General features: G+C 35.1%; 1 protein-coding gene across 1 annotated transcript; it reads left to right on the top strand.

Annotated features, from left to right (window-relative positions):
• The first annotated feature begins 596 nt into the window (after positions 1-596).
• Positions 597-18,107, top strand: asip1 (agouti signaling protein 1). Its single transcript, XM_085160287.1, has 4 exons — positions 597-997; positions 15,714-15,883; positions 16,009-16,058; positions 17,154-18,107. The coding sequence occupies exons 2-4, from the start codon at positions 15,718-15,720 to the stop codon at positions 17,316-17,318; spliced, it is 381 nt and encodes a 126-aa protein (XP_085016413.1). The 5' UTR covers positions 597-997; positions 15,714-15,717; the 3' UTR covers positions 17,319-18,107.
• The last annotated feature ends 1,972 nt before the right edge of the window (positions 18,108-20,079 follow it).

Below are 20,079 nucleotides of genomic sequence, written 5' to 3' on the forward strand. Positions count from 1 at the left end.
ATATTATATAAGGTGACGACTGCAAATATTAGAGAAAGAATCCCAATGAACAGATGAATCCCCTTATTAGCATGTGCTTGGTGACAGTGGGAAGGAAGAACTCTCTCAGGAAGACCAACCTTCTGCCTCACTGGCCGGGGGTGATGAGAGGGAGGTGACCGAATTGAGAAAAGGAGTTTGTCACTTTTCCAGCATGAACACACAACAGAATCAGCACCTGCTTACAGTTAGACTTAATGTGTTGTCTGGAAATGGGATATAGGTTATATTGTATGACCCGAATGAAACGGTAAATGCCAAAAAAATTACATCCAGAAGCAAAAGTACACTGGACAGGCTGGGGGATTACCAGGTTCCTAAATTGGACATCATAGACAGATAAAACAGATGAAAGTTATTTAAGGAAAATTTTCACAAATGGCCAAACACTGGCTTTTTATGCATAAGAGGGCTATAATGACAGCGCCTACCATAAGAGCACTTCACTGGAGGGTCTGTTTTACATTTATCTGTCTATTCTCTGCATAATGTGACCTTTCCCATCCCCCAAAGCCCTGCAGCACTGGTCCCGCCTCCAGTACAAACCTCCCAGTATGTCTTCATTATCAACAGCAAGGTATTGCTCCTTAAGAACAGAAAAAAGAAGAAACAGAGGAGGGCAGGATAAAAAGACGTTTTGGTTAAAAAAAAGGCAAACTTTTACAGACAGAGCGAAAAAGAGGAAGGCGGACAAGACAGCTAAAGGGGGGAAGTTAAACAAGGCAAAAAAAATAAGGATATTTAAAAAAAAAAAGACGAAATCAGAGGTGAAGTGTGGGAAAAGAGAGGGAGGAGAGAAAAGGAGAGTGGTGACTTGCTTAAAAGTAGCAGAGAAATAAAGACGTGAAGCAAGACAGGGAAAAGGGGGGGAAAGAGGAGCGCAGAGAAACGAGAAACAAGAAAGAACGAGAAACTGAGAGTGTGACATACTATCTGACAGCTGGCCTGGCAAACACAGGTAAGACAAATAGAGTTTCTTCCTGTCTTGTTTTGTTCGAAATGTTCCATGAAATCGTTTGAGCGCCGGAAAGACACGGTAACGAAAGTATAACACAGACATCTGAGGCTCAGAGACCTGGATCACTGATGTATGAGAAATTTCAAAACATGCTTTTTATGATCGTTTTGATCATTTTGAAACTCAATCATGTTTTAAATCACAAACAGAATTTTGGCTGTAGTCATCCTTTGTTGAGCTTGTTAAAAAAATCCTTCAAATGTTGTCTCCCATGTGCCAATTGTTTTAGCAGGATTTCCCCAACTGTGGCCTGTAAAATACAATGGGCACAACATAGTTACATAGTTGAAATCAAAATCTTGAACCAATAATGAGAAACAAATTAGTCACTGTTCAAGCTCAGTTGTCAATGTTTTTGATTTATTTTGTGATGTGACTTAGAGTTTCGGACCACTAATGCTAAATTACTACGAAAATACTGACGCTGATCAAGTCGTCACTGGTAACTGAGGACCGAATTACATCTTCACACGTGTTCATAGTAAGATCTGTAGCGAAGTATAACTGAAACAACGAGCAGTTTTCCCGATTGTTTTCCGGTAGAGCGCCAGTGTTCTCAGGGCTCCATCTATCGACTATACCGTATTGTTCCATTATTGGCAGCTGTCAGGTATCATCGTTCCGAGACATTCACTGAAATGAATAATAATAAAAAAATAATAATAATCAATGATTCTTGTATTTACATTAAAAGTCTTTTTGAAATGTCAGTAAAACGTCCAAAGGAACAGCACATCAGCAGATTGCTGACTGAATATGTAAAATTGCACAGGGGTCTGAGTCTAAGCTGCTGGGATAGCGTAAAGGATCAATTTCTCCACTTCATTTCCCCTTTTAAATACATTACATTAATAGCCCTATAGAATATGTATGCATAACAGTTCACATGTATAATGAAATATAGTCTTTTTATTGTATGTATGTATGTATGTATGTATTTATTATTATTATTATTATTATTATTATTATTATTATTATATTATGTTTGATTACATGTTAAAAAAAAAAATATTATTGTTACAAAATATTAAACTGAATTTTTGCAACCTGCAGAGTGTACTAATATTTTAAGAACACATTCTGAAACTGATGATCGTGCTCAGAACATTAAAAGAGTGAATATAAATATGTGTGTCTCAGCGCTTGCATATGTTTTTAACATAATTTCTCCTACCTTTATTTCTACGGTTGTTAAATAGAAAAAAAAAACACATTATAATTTATTATTTGAGTTAATCATATTAAAAATATAAATTAAAAAATGGCACCTAATAATTAGTATGTTAAAAAACTATAAACAATCAATGCAAGTTAAAGCCAGTGCCATCTGGGAACCTGTGTGACAGTACATGATGTTTATTGTGATGGACCGACGTATTGCATGCTTTGCTTTTTTTACTTAAAATAAACACTTTGTAAGAGTTTCAGTTTTGTTTTGGATACAAAGTATTGACTAGTGATTGTTAAGCACACGCTAGCAACAGTGGACGCTGTCTGGTGCGACATTCCCAATATAGTGAATATTCATACACTTCACAACAGGCAAAGATATTACTTATAGAAACAAAGATGAATTGAAAATATTAAGAAAAAGCTTCTTTTTTTCTCTCTCTCTTTTTGTGTTGTCCATGTATAATCCCAGGAGAATAGGATTATTTCAAGGTTAGGGATTAAAATTAAAGATCTCACGCAAAGTCGGTGTTGAAAAACAAATGTTGCCTTTCAATAGGAGAAGATTTCCCTACACAATTACAAGGACTAAAAGTTATATTTTGTCTTTATTTAAATGTTTCTATACTATGATCAAATAAAACCGAGAAGAGCCTAATCGCTTATTCGTCTCTGTCATGTCTAGGAACTCTTTTTCAGTTTTGCACAAGGTGGCAGGTTGTTATAAATGTATGACAAATCAAGCACACTTTATTTGTAATACATTTCTTGCTTTGTGGATCTGCTACCAGAAAGTGCTGTAATCTACCACTTAATATAGTCCTCAATAAATACATTTTTCCTTCCTATTTTAGTGGCAGTCGCTAAAGACAGACTTACACGTAGTTGGTTTTGGTCTTTTCTTTAAGCTTAATCTTACTTAAAAAACGGGAGCAACAGTCATTCGGTAATGTTGAGTACATTCTTGTGCTGCCAAACATTTGAATAATTAGCCATCTTCAAACAGGTTTATAGCTGCTGATTAGCTTTAATAAGCACACAGAAGCAGTCGTCAGAATTTTCTCATAGACGCTTTCGCTGGATATGGTTTTCTGGTTGGTCTGCTTTCTCTTACTGTCTCTTTACATCGACTTGACCTAATGGAGCAGCAGGAGATGGAAAACAAATACTACCTGTGTCTGTTCTCTGGTTTCTTACACATAAGACAGTATTATTAACTGGCAATAATGTTGGAAATATTTATTTTCAGTTGGTGTGCTGCAGAACATGAAAGCATGTATAAAATGTGCGATGTAACAGCACAGCAGTTAAATCTTTACCATCAGGAGTTTATATTACAATTTTTAAGTTTTCTGTTTCAAATTTGTGACTTTCTCTCTCTCTCTCTCTCTCCATAACTATGTCTTCAAGCATGCTGTAACAGAACAGAAATCAAAACATGTTAGGTCTTACTGTCAATATGCTATGGTGGGAATGTAATAAAGTTGGTATTTACTTTGTAAAATGAAACTCCTGTTGCTTTTTAAACTCACGGGTATGTGATATGTGAAACGTGAAATATCAGCAGTTTGTAGTACAGTGGCTTGGCTACAGTGCTTTAATATGCTGCATTTCATGATGGGAAAAAAAATAGTAGGATCTTATTATAAAAATCCTTGAAGGTCTGATATATTGTAGTATTTTCATTTAAAGATATTTAAATTCTAAAGGAAGATCAGAAAATGTTGTTCACTTTTCCAAACACTTTGCCATTTAGAATAATTTACATCTACCTGTGGAACAACTAACAGATAAAAGGCACGCAGTGCAAAGTAGCCCCAGATGGTAGATGATAGATGAGACACAGACATTAAAACTACTGTCTGGCTGATTTATCCTCCTGAAGTCATACCCCAAATCTGCCAGAAGCCTCTCGTCTTCTCTTTTAAAGCTGCCTCACACACACTGATGAGAGAGATAAAACGCTCTCAGTTCCCAGATTTCTGGGTCCGAACACAAACAAAAGGTTGAGCCACACTAGTATTATTCAGCAGCTGACCTTTGAACTTTGGCCTTTTTAAGAGTTGTTTCTTGGAACATAGGAGAGCCTGAACTTTGTTATGAGGTCTGCTGGGGATTTTTCTTTTACTCTTATTCTTTTCTATATTTTATAGAAGTGATATCTAGAAACAAAACTTTAGTCAAGTGGTCGAGTACTTTAAATTCTACCTCCTAGATGATTATTAGCAAAAAAAAAAAAAAATCCTTTTCAGGTATTAAAATGTCCATGTGTGGGGGACAGGTAATCAAAATACTGTAAACCCTATGAAACTGTGGATTTAATAGAATTTTATTCACTTTTTAAGAAGTAAAGGATTTTGCAGTATTTAGTGATTTTCATTTACATTCAGCTTTTGAAGTTTACAGTAATTTCAGATACAGTCCTTATGATTTTATCTAATCCATATTTGATTATTTGCAGCATTAGTCACGCTGCAAAAATGAAGTAGCTTACTTTTGAATACTCTTTGCATCACATCTTGGAAAATCGAAATAAACTGAACTTCACATTTGGTGCCCCACCTTTATGTTTTGTCAGTATTTGATTCTCATGAAAGGCTGGCAGATTTTAGTACTAACAAATATAACCTTTTCATTTTTAACTGGAAAATCAGCTGAAATGTGAAATGGCATTTATAGTTACCCACAGAATTCCCCAGAGGTGAACTCTGTGGAAAACCTCAGGAGCGTTCTTATGGACACATTCATTAATACTCCATGTCACTGATGTTTAAATGTTTTTTTTTTATTATTGAGTTATTAGAACATTTCTGTGTAATCAGATTTTCATCAGCATGTTTCCAGCTGTATCAGACAACAGTGTTCGGCTTTAATGAGCCCACTGTGCTTGTAAAAATGGGAACGCTGTGGAGGTTCGATGCACATATTTTAGTGAACGTGAGAATTTGAAACAGACTGAACATACGAACCAGCAGTGTGAAAGTGAAGAATGCTGCAGGAAAGGGCTGGAAAGTTTCTCTGAGCATTTGATTCATTGATTTGATGAAAAACTGGTTTGATGTTGGAATCAATAATTAAAGGTATACTCTCCACCCTTCATAAAGGCACAAGGCGCATTCCTCTTTTCATGGTTATAGTTGATGAGCGTTAAAAATATTCCACTTAAAAGGATATTTGTTCTCATTATCCCTTCACACTTGAAAATATTATTATGACCTCTGCATAGTCTGTTCCCGCAGTAACAAAAACACACAGATGATTGACCTATTTGACTGCCAACAGCAGCTCTAAAAATAAATAAATAAATAAAAAACATGGAAGCTTGAACTTCTTTTTTTCCCCCTAATTTTTTTTTTAAACATTGGACAACATAATTTTTTATTCTTAGTAAACGTTAACAAGAGCAGTGACAAAAAAGGTTTTTGGTACAAAAACAAAGAGGAAGACTATTTCTAATATAAGTTTATCTCAAGGTAACACTATAAAATAAACTTGATGTGATGTGCTTCCTAAAGTAAGGGTAAGATACAAAAAATAAATAAAAAATAAAAATGACATATGGTATATACTGTGGCATTTGTTTACAACCTAATAGTTGATGACAGATAATCCAAAGACAAATATTTTATATTCCAGTAATGTTCAAATTTTGAAACCTGAAAAACATATTTAGAAGCTGGAGCTCCTAGAAAATGTAAAAAGAAAAGAAAAGAAAAACAAAACAAAATAGTAAAACAGTTGCAGTTCAGGGCAACTTAGACACAGCGCAGAAACTATTTTAATCTAAAATTATCTCTCTTTTGGATTCTGGCGCTTGGACAGTCAGAGCAAATCCATCTGGTAAAAAACTCAAACTTTGAAAGTGTGGCAGGCGAACATAAGGATTATGAAAAGTATGAGAAACACGTCACAGACACACAAAAAACGCTGCTGGCCTTAAAGAGTTGTTTTTGAAGGCACTGACCTTCCTTTGTCCCTAAAACATTATAAACGCCTGTCTGTGTTTAAGACTGAGGCTAAAAGTTTGATTTTTATTGGCACATTGAAAGGACATTTTTTTTAGGGTTATTTGAAGCTAATATTTCCTTTTAAAACTGAATGGGTGAAATTTCTCTCTACGTGTTGTAATGGATAAGAAAAATATTGGGTGGATTTTCTTTTCTCTTTAAAGCAAAAGAAAACATTCAAATGAAAATTCTTGTGTAAAAATATAAATATAATTTCAACAAATGTGATTTCTTGCTCAGTGTTGATACTGACAGTTTTTGATTTTGTCCATTTAGCCATTGATGGTATTGACACTTTTTGTAATTAAAAAATACAAATAAATGGATATTTGTTTTTTTTGAAAAAATCAGCTTTATTTCTTTGAATAGAAAAAAACAAACAAACTCTGTTTATGCTTCCCTGCTGTTTATGGTTCCTTTTGTTTAAAAAAATAAATAAATAGTGATTTAAAAAAGAAAAAGGGAAAAAAAAAGAAAAAAGGCACAAAGGGCTGTGTGCGAAAAACAGAGCCAACAGCCTCGGCAACAGAGCAGATCAATTTAAAAGGGAACCCCGTGACTTTATTGCTGACTTCCATGGTGATGGAAATTACTGAAAATTATTTCAAAATGAGAACCAGGCCACTGGGACACTGTGCTGCTATTCTTCCCTCAGCTTCACCACAATTTCCTAACCATGTGTCTTCAAAAAATATGAGTGAGTGAGTGAGTGTGTGTGGGTGTGAGTGTGTGTGTGTGTGTTTGAACAGACAACTCTCAGAGAATGATCCTTGAACTGATTTCTCTGAGGTGAAGGTCAGATGTTTTGTCTCGGTGTGGCCAGAAAAAAACATCTCACCATCTTTGATGTGAGAACTGTTCGTGAGCTGATGGTGTGGTTAAATTAAGTTGATTTTCACTGTTTTTTTTACAGGCAAAAGTGCCACCACATGTGGATCTTATAGAGAATATTACCACTAATAGATCCAACTTCTTACAATTCAGATTCTACGTGGTTACATTTCATTTTCTTTTATTTGTAACAACGATTATTACACCAGCATGAAATAACCAGTTATTTAAGGACACATTAGCTGAACAAGATACCACCCGGTTTCTTTATATCCATCCATCTATTATTTTGTGCTTATCCAATTCAGGCTCCCACGGGGGAGATTCAGCTGTGGTAGGGCAAACACGTTCTTTATGTTACACATTACATGTGTACCTAGTGCAGCTGAACCACAGAAAATGTGATTATCAAAGGAGAACAGAAAGAAGAACGCATTTATTTTCCTCTAAAAAACACATAGTTACTGTAGTGTTATAATGACATAATTTGAGCTTGTTATCCAAAACCTCAAATTATTGGATTAGCTTGGAGAGTCCAGTGTAGCTGGAATTGGAAACAATCTGAACCTTGCCTTATTTTTACCCTCATATTTTCTTTTTTTCAATTAACTTAATGCACAGTTTTTCTAGTTTTATATTCCCTTTTTTTCTTTGGCTATTTATAGTAATATGTTGGTATTATTATTAAAGAAACCTCTTCTTTTGTGTATTTGAGAGAACATGAAGGGTATACGACTGATAAGATAAGCCATTCCTGTGTGCCTGTCTTAGTGTGCATTTTTTTCTACGCAGCTAAGCCTTTCAGTCTTAACGTGCACTTACCAACACACGTCTAATCGTGTAGGGGGAACGTGATGGCAGAAGAAATGTGTTTCTTGTCAAGGTGCATAACCTTGTGTTCAAGGGTCACCTTAGTGGTACGTAAATTACATAATTCACTCAGTATGTGACACAGCAGCGAGGTCAAGAGGGTTTTTCTGAGCAACTGTAACGCTGTAATTTCTCCAACTATGACACAAAAAAGAAAAAAAAATACTTTGTCAATGCTATACTTCAGGTATGAATGTGTGCATGGTGTGTGAATTTGGGATCTTTTTTGAAAAATTTTCATCATGAAGTGGTATTGGTGCATATGTGGTCAAAAGATGAACCAAAATCTTTGCTTTTTTAATTATAAAAGACCATCTAAGGCAGAAAATTGAGTTTAGTCATCAACAAAAAACAAAATCTTTTTTTTCTAGCCACATTAAGGTTTGACAGTAATATAACAGTAATTGTTAGTTGACTGATGTGCAAGTCAAAAGTGAACTGACATAGTTAGGACTACTTTACTGTAATATAATCAGTCAAATACCATTGAAACGTTAGTTATATGTTACTCTACCTTAAGCTACAAATCATCTGGGATGATGTAACATTTCTAGCAACAGAATACTCTGCTGATATGATTCTTTCTTCGTCCTGCACACAAGGCATCAATTATGGGGTGCACGTGTGTTTAAGAGGCAAAAGGAGAGAGAAAACAGTGGGCATGGGCCTGTTGAGGTGGGGGTAATCTTTGTAGATCTCTGAGTAAGCAAATTAGTTTATGGCTATGCAGGAAACCCTGGATTCTCTGAGTGTCTAGTATGACAGTTTTGACAGCTATGACATCTGTGTCTTTTAACACAGATGTTATGTCCCTGAAGTAGAGATGTGCCACAAAATTAGAAGATAAATAGACGTGTGCAAAGCCAAATGGAAAACCATCTCACAGCTGAATGAAAACACACTCAAACACAGGTCCGTTTGGGAGGTGGGAAGTAACAAAGTACAAATATTCATTATTGTGTTTAGGTAGAATTTTCAGGTATCTGTAGTTTACTCCCTACATTTTAACACAAATACCTGTGCTTTCCATTGCTTATATTTTCAAAATAGACTCCATATAAAAGGCTTAACGCATTTGATAAGAGTGATTATTTCACATCTGTACATGTCTTCACAAGATTTGAACCTAAGTGGAGGAACCAATAACAGAACCGCTACAACAGCTACAAAAGAGGAAAATGAAGTAGTATTTTTTTAAGTTTTTTTTTTTTTTTTTTTTTTTTAAATGGCAGGAAATTTCAAATGCAGCAGCTCATTTCAGCTCAACAAATATGAGCAAACACACAGACTGTTTCTGTGTTGTTTGGACTGTAATCCTTCTAGTAGTGAGATAACGTCATTCAGAGAGGACAAAAAAAGAGAGGACTGCTCAGTAACATTTGATGGTCGGAATTAAATGACATCAAGAGCAACGCGTATCAAATCAAATTTAAGGTGATTTACTGACTGAATTCCACCTTCATAACAGCTTTGTAGTGCCTAAAGGTGAGAAATCACCTTATACATGCTTATAACTTGATAAATTCAGTTGTGTCAAAATCCACCAGGAAACATGGGAATAGCAGCAGCAGGACATGTCAGCTGCTCAATAGGAATTATTCTTATTTATTTATGAGTTTATCTAAATTCTTTTCCCAATGCTCAAGTGTAACATCTTATCCTAGAGTACCCCCCACCTGCCAAATATCAATTTAATGCATGACTCTGATTATTTTTCTGTTTAGGAATAGAGCCAAAGGTTACAATGTAGAGAAAAGCAAATAGAGCACCTTTTCTCTGCTGTTCTACAAAACAGATGTTCAGGCTGAGAAATTTCTTTAAAATTAGAATTTGGGTTGTAAAGCTGCCATTCCGGTGCACCAGTTGACTGGTTGATCCAGAACTCTTAAAAATAATAATAATAATTTTTTTTAATGTTTTTATTAAAACATCTTAGGAATAGAATCCACAATCTAAACTACATAAACAGCAGTAATAACGATTTGGCATTCTGCAACATTACATTACAACATGAAAGGTAAATTTTAAAGGAGCTTTCCATTCAGCACCACATGACAAATATATCAGATGACCAGAATTAAAGGCCATTAATTTGTTTGTTTATCTGTTCATTCATTAATTCATTCGCTGATTTATATTTATGCATTTTTCAAGAAAAAAAAATTGTGTCCAATGGATATATCATAATTGCCTTTTTTAAATTTGTTGAGCTTGTCATAAGAGAGAGTTTGACTGTTTAGGTGAACTACTTTCACAAAGCTCTCTTAAACATAATTTTAGTTGATTTGTGGTGTTTCCACTGCATGTTGAATTTGGCTGTAAACATACCTCCTTTTTTTCTATTTTTAATACACATGACTTTTGAATTACTTATTTCAGGAGTTCTCTCTAGAGGTGTTTCATCAAGTAATCCTTGTAGTTCATGGAGTTGAAAATGTTGATGTATTCTGTCGGTACATTTATGGAATTGGAGGCTTTTTGTCATGACTTGGATCATGAATAATCACTGGAGCTTTCACCTCACATTTAACCTTACAAGATCAGGGGTGTAACTTTTAGCTTTTCTATTTTCTAACTCTTCAGATGTTGAGTAAGAGAGTGAGTGAAAGAGAAATACAACATCTTAATAGGGACCAAGTAAAACCATTAGACATGGATTTTCTCTGTATGTATTATTTTAGGGCCTGCCTTACAATATAAAGCTCCTGTTGTTGTGATTTGGCATGTGTATAAATAAAATTGAATTTAGTTTAATTGGACGAGCTGAGTCGGGAAAGGAAAAAAAATCCCTTTCCACATAAATGATTACCTTTGCAATAAACAATTATTTGCTGATTTGATTTTAACAAAAATATATAAACAAAATGTCTTAAGAAGTCATTAGACCTACTTCATACTGAAATATGCTCCTAAAGTTTTATGAATTTATGAATTAAATAAATTTGTATCACCCTTGTCTTAGCCTACAAATCACCTTGTATGATTTTTTTCTAAGAACAAAATACTGCCGTGAGAGAAAAAAGACTTTGCACTTCATATTTTGCCTGCACATCTGTACATATTTTTTGTTGATTGTTAACCTTCCCTTGGCATTTACTGTCATCATTTCACCTCTTTAAATCATTCCGCTTTGAAATGTCTCAATGCACTATAATGTGGTTTCCAAAACCTCATGAGAAGCAGCATCCATGATCCTCAGCTGATGTGCTAAAGTCTATCCAGATGCAGGAAAGGAGCCATATTAAGGTGGTTTTAGGTGCTGTTTGACTTAGTGTATGTGTTTGGCATTCCTTTTATGTTTGCCCTGCTTTCAAAGGAAATGCTTAGCTCTTAACGTTGTACTCAATTTAAAATTAATTTTTATCAGATCTGTGGGAGAAGGTGCTAAAATGTGTTTTTATTATATCACGGTGATTATGGTCACCTTTGAATTCAAGTTCACCTGGCATGAGTAAACCCAGTTGCTAATGACTCAGATCTTCTTTGTGAAAAATGCTTGTGTATATCTTATTGTTTTAGTTGATTTAGTTGTTTGTTTATTCCACATATTTTGGCTAGTTACAAAATGAGTACTCAGGAATTTTAGTTGGCAAGGGTCGTGATTTTCAACCCTTACTCCTTTGAGAGATTAAATCATTTTGCAGCTGCTGTTTGGGCAGGGAATGCAAGAAAAGGATTATGGTGAACATTAGCAGACCTCATATTGATAATGAATGCAAGTCACTTTACTGTAAGACCTCCTAAAGCATAACTTAATATATACTGATGGTAAATTCAGTGCTATCAATGTCTAATAGAAATCCACATTTGTGGGTAAAAGCATGGATTATCTGGATTGAAGCAAAGGGAAGTGATTTCACCTATTTTATTTGAGCTTAATGTTTCCAGAAATGTCAGCACACTGTAAAATATTAATAAGGGACAATTTAAAAAAATATTTTTTTTGTGTTTTAAAAACATGTCTACCGAGTCTTGAATTTGACGCCAGCAGCATTTAATTGCAATTAAAAGTGGAGAAGTTGTGCAATGCAGAGAACATCTGGTGGAACATCTGACAACTAATCTGGCAAATTAGTAACATGAGTATTAAACATGGGTATTAAAAGAGCATCTCAGAGAGTGTTTCAGAAGTAAAGATGGGGTGCGGTTTGCCACTCTGTGAAAGACTGTGTGGTCAAATAGTTCAATAATGTAAGAATAACATTTCTCAGCATAAAATTGCCAAGAATTTAGGGGCCCTCACGAAGCACAGCATTAAAAACAGACACCATTCTGTAGTGAAAACCATTGTCAGTGAACACATTTTGTCACCACATCCACATATGTCAGTTAAACCTTTACCATGCAAAAAAAAAAAAAGAAAAAAAAAGCTGGGCCTGGACTATTTTAAGCTAGACTGGGGCAAGGTGGAAAACCATCCTGTGATGGTTAATTACAATCAATTTTGTAATTATATTTGGAAATTGTATTGGAAATAATTAACCAAAATAGGAAATATGCCCCAACTTGTTTAATTTATATTAAATAATAATAAAAATGATGATGTTTTTCAAAACAGGTTTTAAAATCAGGTTAACCACCATGTGATGGAGAATAAATCGAAATAAACTACTAGCAGTCAGTACAAAAACAACCTGATATTAAAGGCAAGTCCCCTATAAAAAAAACTGCTATAAAACTGTTTTTAAAACTATTTTGGTTTGGTCTCTGAACATATGGGATTTATACAGCCTAGGCTATTTATGTCAAGGCAGAATCAGCTGGAAGAGTTCTTGAGTCTGTGATGAATAAAACTATTAGCTGAGCTTAGCGTTTCAGCTTCTACAAAAGTTTATTTTTCATTGGTTGGCTCAGCTTTGATACTACAGGAGGGTGTGGTTTTGAGGATGCTGGATACAATAAGAGTTCAGAGTGTTCAGAGTCTTGAACAATATTTCAAGCATATGTTATAAGAGCCATGTCTTTTAAAGCACAGAGGTGAACTACAGTGGAGAGGGTATGGACATTTCTTGTTCAGTTGCCAAAGGAAGGAGTAACTGGGATGGTGCACAGAATTTGGTTGGTGTTTTCCATTTATGATATGGATTTCATTTACAGAAAAAAATAGGAAGGCAATCTCAAATTAAGAATAACATGCATAAAATAAAATTCATGAGACTGTTTGGGATTTGGGATTTTTTGAGGATAGATTTCATAATTTAGATTTGTTTTGGTTGTGTGACACTGATATGATTACATATAATAATAATAATAATAATAATAATAATAATAATAATAATGTCATATTGCACTACTGGTCATTCTTACATTTCTAGTCATCCTAAATTAAAAGCCAGAAAAAGGTGTAACATACAACTATAATGTACAAAAACTTTAAAAATAAGTATGAACAAAACAACAAAATTCAGTCTAGGTTTATTTTATGTATACTTTTAAAGTACTGTGTAAAAGTTCTGTTAACATTCATAATTTCCTTGTTTCTTCCTTTTTCTCATCAATTATTTGCATGCAAGTTATTTTTACAGCCTTTCCCTGAAAACAAAATAGACACTGCTCACACCAAACCTTTAGAAATGTACAAACTGTGATATTTAAGTCCAGATAATGATCACAAAGAAAAGTAGAAGAAAAACATAGAGCCCGATTAAACCTTCTCACTGACCTCAAAGTAGTAATCCTTCCCAACAGTTCAAATTACACTCCCCACCAGAGCTGTTGCTTTCTGTGCAGAGTGTATCTACGATGTTATTTATATTAATTAGTATTTGATCAGTATGAAAAATACAGCAAAACCTTTTGTACAGACAGAAAAACATTATTTTGGAATGTAAAATGTATATTTATTGCTAATCTGAAACACACTGAAATACAGTAACAGAGTAAAAACCTCCTACTCAGCTGAAGCCTTTCTGTGTGGAGCCTTTTTTTTTTTTTTTTTTTTTGCTGAGCCTGTGTAGCTTTCCCTAAGGTTATCTGGTTACTTCCCATAGTCCAAAGACATGCTTCTGAAGCTAACTGCTGATTTGAAATTCACCTGTCTACTGTTGGACAGACAGCTTGACCAAAAATTCAGTGGTTGCTGGAATAGCTGAAATCCCCCCGATCCTAAATAAGAAAATTGATTACTGGTTCTCTGTAGATTATCCTGACTGCACTCAGCTGAAATGTCAAAAGTGACCAGGTGGAGTGCAACTAAGTGCTCAGTAACAACAGTATGGAGAAAATACTAAAAGCAGTCACCAAAACTGAAGCACAGTCTACCCGAGAGTCAAAGTGACCATTCACTTTTTTACGCACGTTTTAAGCTTTAATAAAATTTAGCTTATTTAAAAAAAAATACCACTGTACCATTGTCACAATTGTTTATTTCCTAAAAAAAATGGAAGGAGAAAAAAACCCATTGACTGTGCTTGAAATATTTGCATTTCATTGTAGGAGCTTTTAAGGATTGACTTGTGTTTCAAAGAACAGCATCATTTTTGAGCTACTTTCATTTCATTTTTCTTTGCTGTCTGTTTTTACTTTGTGTGCAGACAAACTGATAAAGCAGAGAATAAAGTAAACAGATTTATCACAGTAAAATATGTATTAAATATAATATCTTAAATACAAATATCTTTCATTAAAAAATATGATGAGAAAGCTTATTTGAAGTTTCTCATCAGGCCAATTTACTGTTTTTCTAGTGATGTTTTTAAAAATTAGTTACTAAAATTACCGATAAACAGATGTGCTGTTTATCTTTTTTTTTTTTTTTTTTTTTTTTTTTTGCCTGTCCCGTTTGGCTCTTTTGCCATCAGAATTATTGTCTAAAGGCGAAGAAAGATGCCCAACGGATTTACTTTACCAAATGGACCATCCCAGCCTTGCCGTAATGGTCTATTTGATTCACCTTTTATTGTTTATTTTATTTTATTTTCACTTGTTAAATACGGGATAGACTTGACTGGGGAAAAGAAAGGGGATCACCTGTTGAGAAAGAAAAAAGAGAGAACAAGCAGAAGAAAAAAAGGGCAACATAATAAACAACATCCCACACACACACACGGCCAGCAGGCCGCAGAGAACGGGGGTGTGTGAAGACTCCAAACCTCCCTCTGCCCGCTCATATGTAGTGTTGATGCATGTGTGTTCTAAGGTGCATTTAAAACCCAGGAGGACATGGAGCTACCTGCCAGAGAGCAGCAGGTAAGCGCATAGCCCCTCCTGATAGCCCTCAATGTCTACATGTATTTAAAATTGAGAGGTGGGCAACGACGCCAGGTTGTACACCCTGATGGTCTTTTGGATACTGTGTAGCGTGCCCACCCCCAAGATCCTATATGTATGTGTAATGAGAGTGTGAGTAATGTGAATGTCTAAGTTGTGGGATAAAATTGAGGCACAGGCAGCCAGAAGGGGACAGAGCGGGGGATGCCTCCCCTGCACCCTGGTGACACATCTTTACCCCAAGGCCCTGCATGTGTGGGTGATTGTGGTGGAGCGGGAAAAGGGATACTCTGCAAGCCACCAGGGAAAGGGGGGCCCAGGCCTCTCTGGACTGGGGCCTAGTTCGGCAGCGCCGCCTGGCCCCGCAAAGCCCAGGACAGCCCACCCGACCCCACCACAGAGAAAACTGCACCCACCCCGTCATCCACTCATCTTCCAGACTACACAAGACAATAGACGCCCAGGCTGAGATCTTCCTCCACCTCTCCTATATCTCCCGCTCCTGCAGAGTGAGTTCCTGGTGTGCTGTTTGTCTAACAGACATCCATTACTCGTTTTTCTTTTCACAGAAAGATGCACATCTCACTGCTGCTAAGTTGCTTTCTTCTGGCTGCGACAGACTACTTCCTCGGCTATGCCCACATGATCCCAGATGAGAGACTCTCCACCAGCAGAGTTGCTGCATCTAATGCTTTGTCTCAAAATCTAGAAATAGACTCACCCCCTGTGGTTATTGTAGGTAAGTTTGAAAGGACACTGCAAACTGTGTTTTTTACAATGCTAATCATGTTTCATCTATGCTGATGACACTTTTCTTTTCTAATACATTTTCTAATAATTGCAATTCTTAATTTTCTCTTCCAGAGTTACCAAAATCTGCAAAGAAGAGCAAGAAACCAAAGAAACAGAAAAAGGTTGTTGCAAAAATTATTATTATTATTATTATTATTATTATTATTATTATTATTATACCATGGTATTGATATAATACTGGGTTCCATTACTTTTTATCATATAGCTTCATTATATTATAGTATATTATATTATAGTTTTTCATTTAATATACTAGTTTTTAAAGTGAAGTAATGAAAATGAAAACTGTCTACCCTACACAAGTGAACTTGCTATGGAAACTATGTTTAAATAATTATGTAATTTAGTTGATCAAATCAATTTTGAATACAGGTAAAACAACCAAATTAAAATTAAAGAATTCAATAATTAAAAGAAAGATTTATAACAACATATTACATATGAAACGTTTTATAATATACCATGATTTGATTACTATCATTAACTGAACAAGCTGGACTGAATGTTGCAACCAGTGACTATATGTGTCAGTGATCAAACCATACAACCAATCAAGGCATGTCCGTATTTAGAGTGACCTTTTAAATTGACCATATGAAAGAACAGTGAGAACAGTGCCCGCTTCCAGAGAATCAAAGGTAAACAAGAGCAAGGGAGCAAGGGAGATCTTATCACACCCTCTTGCTCGTGGAAAAGGAGAAAGGAAAAAACTTACTGGCAAAGATGCTTTTCCTCTCATGCATTCTTCTGTGCACTCAAGGGGCAGAAATGTACCCTGTGTGGTTTTCTGTTGGCAGTCAGGATGCAGTTCTTTTCTCTTGCCTCAGGTCCTTGTGCCTGGCTTTTATAAACACACTTAATAAATGCCACAATTCTCAGTCAAAACACTCAGCAACATAATATCATTAATAGTGCTTGTTGTTGTGATGTTGTGATGTTGTTGTTGTTGTTGTTGTTGTGATTTTTTTTGTAATAGAATAGAATAGAATGCCTTTTATTCTCACTATGCACATGTGCAATGAGACTCAGAGCAACTCCTACTCTGTGCAGGCATGTAGAAAAAAGGGGGATAAGCTGCACAGTTCAGCGACTCCATAAACATATTGTTTCTAATTTTTTTTACAGCAACCTGTTTTAAAAATATGATTTTCTATGTTATAACTTCTTCTTCTTCTCTCTCTCTCCTTTTCTTTCAGAACAAATATGGTGTGAAGAAGCGGCCTCCTCCTCCTGCCAACTGTATTTCCCTGTGGGGAAGCTGTAAATCTCAAGGAACCGTGTGCTGTGATTATTGTGCTTTCTGCCAGTGTCGACTGTTCAGAACTGTTTGTTACTGCCGAATGGGTAACCCTCGCTGCTGAATAGCCACCGGCAGCCTAACCCAGTTCCAGGCTAAGAGAACAAATGTTTATGCTCCAGCAAACCACTTGCAATGAACACCATGAGAGGTTAATCACTCCTCCCCCTTGGTTTATAATTTTCCCTAAAATTCACTGCATGAAAGCACTTTATCACAGAGGATTGCACCACAGGGAACTTTCCTAAACTCTTACAGGGTGTGATGCTTACAGCACTGCTAGGAAACTCTCAAATAAAAGTTATAAAGCAAGTTTTTATTTTACTTTGAGCTTACAGCATGCATAAAAAGAATTTACATTCTCCATAAATAATCAATTTATTTTTCACATGAATACATGACTGCAACAGTATAGTTAAAAACGGTTGTATTTTTTACTAAGCTTTCTAAGGATTAAATGTTTGTAATGTTAAAGCAATTATTTCAAAATAAAAGTATTGTTTCTGTTCTATTTAGCGCACAGTCTACAAAATCATGCCTGTTTTCTGAAATGAAGGTGTATGAATTTACATTTACAAGTAAATTAATAAAAAAGTGACTAAATCCTGAATTTGATTTATTTGAGTTCATGTCTTTGGGGTGTATAGACATTGTTTCTATTACTTCACTAAATGTCTTACTGACTCAAAAGGTCTAAGTGTATTTGCAAACAGGACAATACTGGTTGTTGGACACGTTTTATTATCAAACTTTTTAAAAATGTACTATACTGAGCTGTATGTACAATGGTCTCAACCTACTGTTCACTTCAATTCAATTCAGTTTTATTTATATATAAATAGATCACAACAGTCACCTCAAAGCGTTGTATATGGTAAAAACCCTACAATCTTTTTTTAATAAAATTGTGTGATGAATTGAAATATATATATATATATATATATATATATATATATATATATATATATATATATATAGTTCAATTAAATCTTATTTAAAACAAAGCCCAGGTTTCTCCAGAAGCATTTTCTCTTCACCAGCATATCATTAATTATCTTGTTTAATCAGTGTTTTATTATCATCTGTGCTTTGTTACTGAGGGAAATAAATTCAGTGGTGGAGTCCTCCCCCAGTTTTAAATTACCGTCTGTTGAGCAAGAATGAAAGATATTTCCAGGGACCTTTATGTTGTGATTTCCAAGTAATTGCTACATTATGATAAACACATGACTTTTCACATTCCCTTTGGAGATGACTAATAAGGAATATTGAGATGTTAGTAATAACTGCTGTCGTGTGATGATTGATTACAAGAGAGTGTCAGCCTGGATGATCATATATTTCCACTGGAAGGAAAATCTGGCCCAAAGAAGTAAACAGGGAAAACAAAGCATCTCCTCCCTGAACCTCCAATGAATCAAAAGTGACCACAGCTGCTCCTGGCCATCACCTTGTATGGTACAGTTTTTTGTTTTTTTGTTTTTCATTTTTTCAGAAGAGGTATTTTTCTTTATCTTTTCTAATTCTTGATCTTTTCTGCCCTGGTCTCCTGTTTTCAACTCTCCTATTTTGATCATTCAAAGGACGCAATCAGCATAAATCAGCCAAATTCAAACCAAACCAGTTTTTGATAGGTTTATTTTAAATATTGAGTTAACTGGTTAGTATACAGAAATCAATATTTAAAATTATAGTATCCCATAGGATCCAGCCATTGATATTCATTGCTCCATATTGGCCGATGCTATTGGATGCCAATAACAGACTAATTTTGATATACATTCTTCATTCTTTCAAAAAAAAAAAAACAACAACTTGTGGATTCTATGATCTCTCAGTCTGATAATATCTATCTTCATTGCCTCATTCCTTCATCTGTTGTGCTCTTGCAGCTCCTTCTCTATCTTGCCTTCTCTCTGTGGAATAATGTTTCACTTGCCAAATTAGTTACAGAGTTGCATATGCTTCATACATATGCTTCAGGGGAAACTCATTCTAACTTACTTGAAGTGAATTGTCAATTTAATTCTTCAAAGGCACAGTAATATCACTTTCTTTATAGACTCTGCTCATGTTCCACATTAATATTAGATTAATATTAGGCTTGTTAGATGAAGAACCAGATACATAAAACTATGCAGATTCACAACTAAAACTGTGTGCACAAAAAAGACATAAATGTGCATACACATTACGGTCCCTTATTATATTATTATTACAAGCACAACCACTCTTTAATGTGAACTCTGTGATGGAAATTAAAGCTTATAGAAAAGCAATTCTTTATCTGGCGCTATTCATAAAGCACATGTAGCTGTAATCCAGAAAAGTCCAGTCTAACCGTAGCTATAGGTTTTAGGCTTTTTTTTTTCTTTAAAACATCACTTGATGAAAAAATTGTCCCAGTCATGTACACCTCTATGGTTAAGTGTCATGACTCTTTTTAAACCACTTTTTTAAAGTGCCTTTGAAAAAAAAACAGACAATCCTGCGCCATAGTTGCAAGTCATTAACTTTTGTCTCTACTTTCATTTTGTTTGTTTTTGGCCTGTTTGCTGTTCGTTGTCTCTCTGTGCTCTTCTTTGTCCCCTCAGCCGAGTTGGTCAGGGCAATGCCCTTTCCTGAACCTGATTCAGGCAGCGGTTTCTTCCAGTTAAAAGGACGTTGTTCCTCCTCACCATCACTCAGCGCCTCATCACTGTCTCTCGCTCTCGCTCATATTGTAGGATCTTTACTTTACAATAAATACACAAATAAGCGCCTTGAGACAGCTGTTGTTGAAACAGCTATGAAAGATAAATTGAATGAAATTAATTAAATTGGAC

The sequence above is a fragment of the Neolamprologus multifasciatus genome, chromosome 5, assembly GCF_963576455.1.
Source record: "Neolamprologus multifasciatus chromosome 5, fNeoMul1.2, whole genome shotgun sequence".
Taxonomy (NCBI): domain Eukaryota; kingdom Metazoa; phylum Chordata; class Actinopteri; order Cichliformes; family Cichlidae; genus Neolamprologus; species Neolamprologus multifasciatus.

What these genes read in the sequence shown, in the direction of transcription:
- asip1 (XM_085160287.1), top strand. Translation starts at nt 15,718, where the DNA reads ATGCACATCTCACTGCTGCTAAGTTGCTTTCTTCTGGCTGCGACAGAC. An exon ending in ACCCCCTGTGGTTATTGTAG is followed by an intron (nt 15,884 to 16,008) that starts GTAAGTTTGAAA and finishes TTTCTCTTCCAG; the next exon opens with AGTTACCAAAATCTGCAAAG. An exon ending in AACCAAAGAAACAGAAAAAG is followed by an intron (nt 16,059 to 17,153) that starts GTTGTTGCAAAA and finishes CTTTTCTTTCAG; the next exon opens with AACAAATATGGTGTGAAGAA.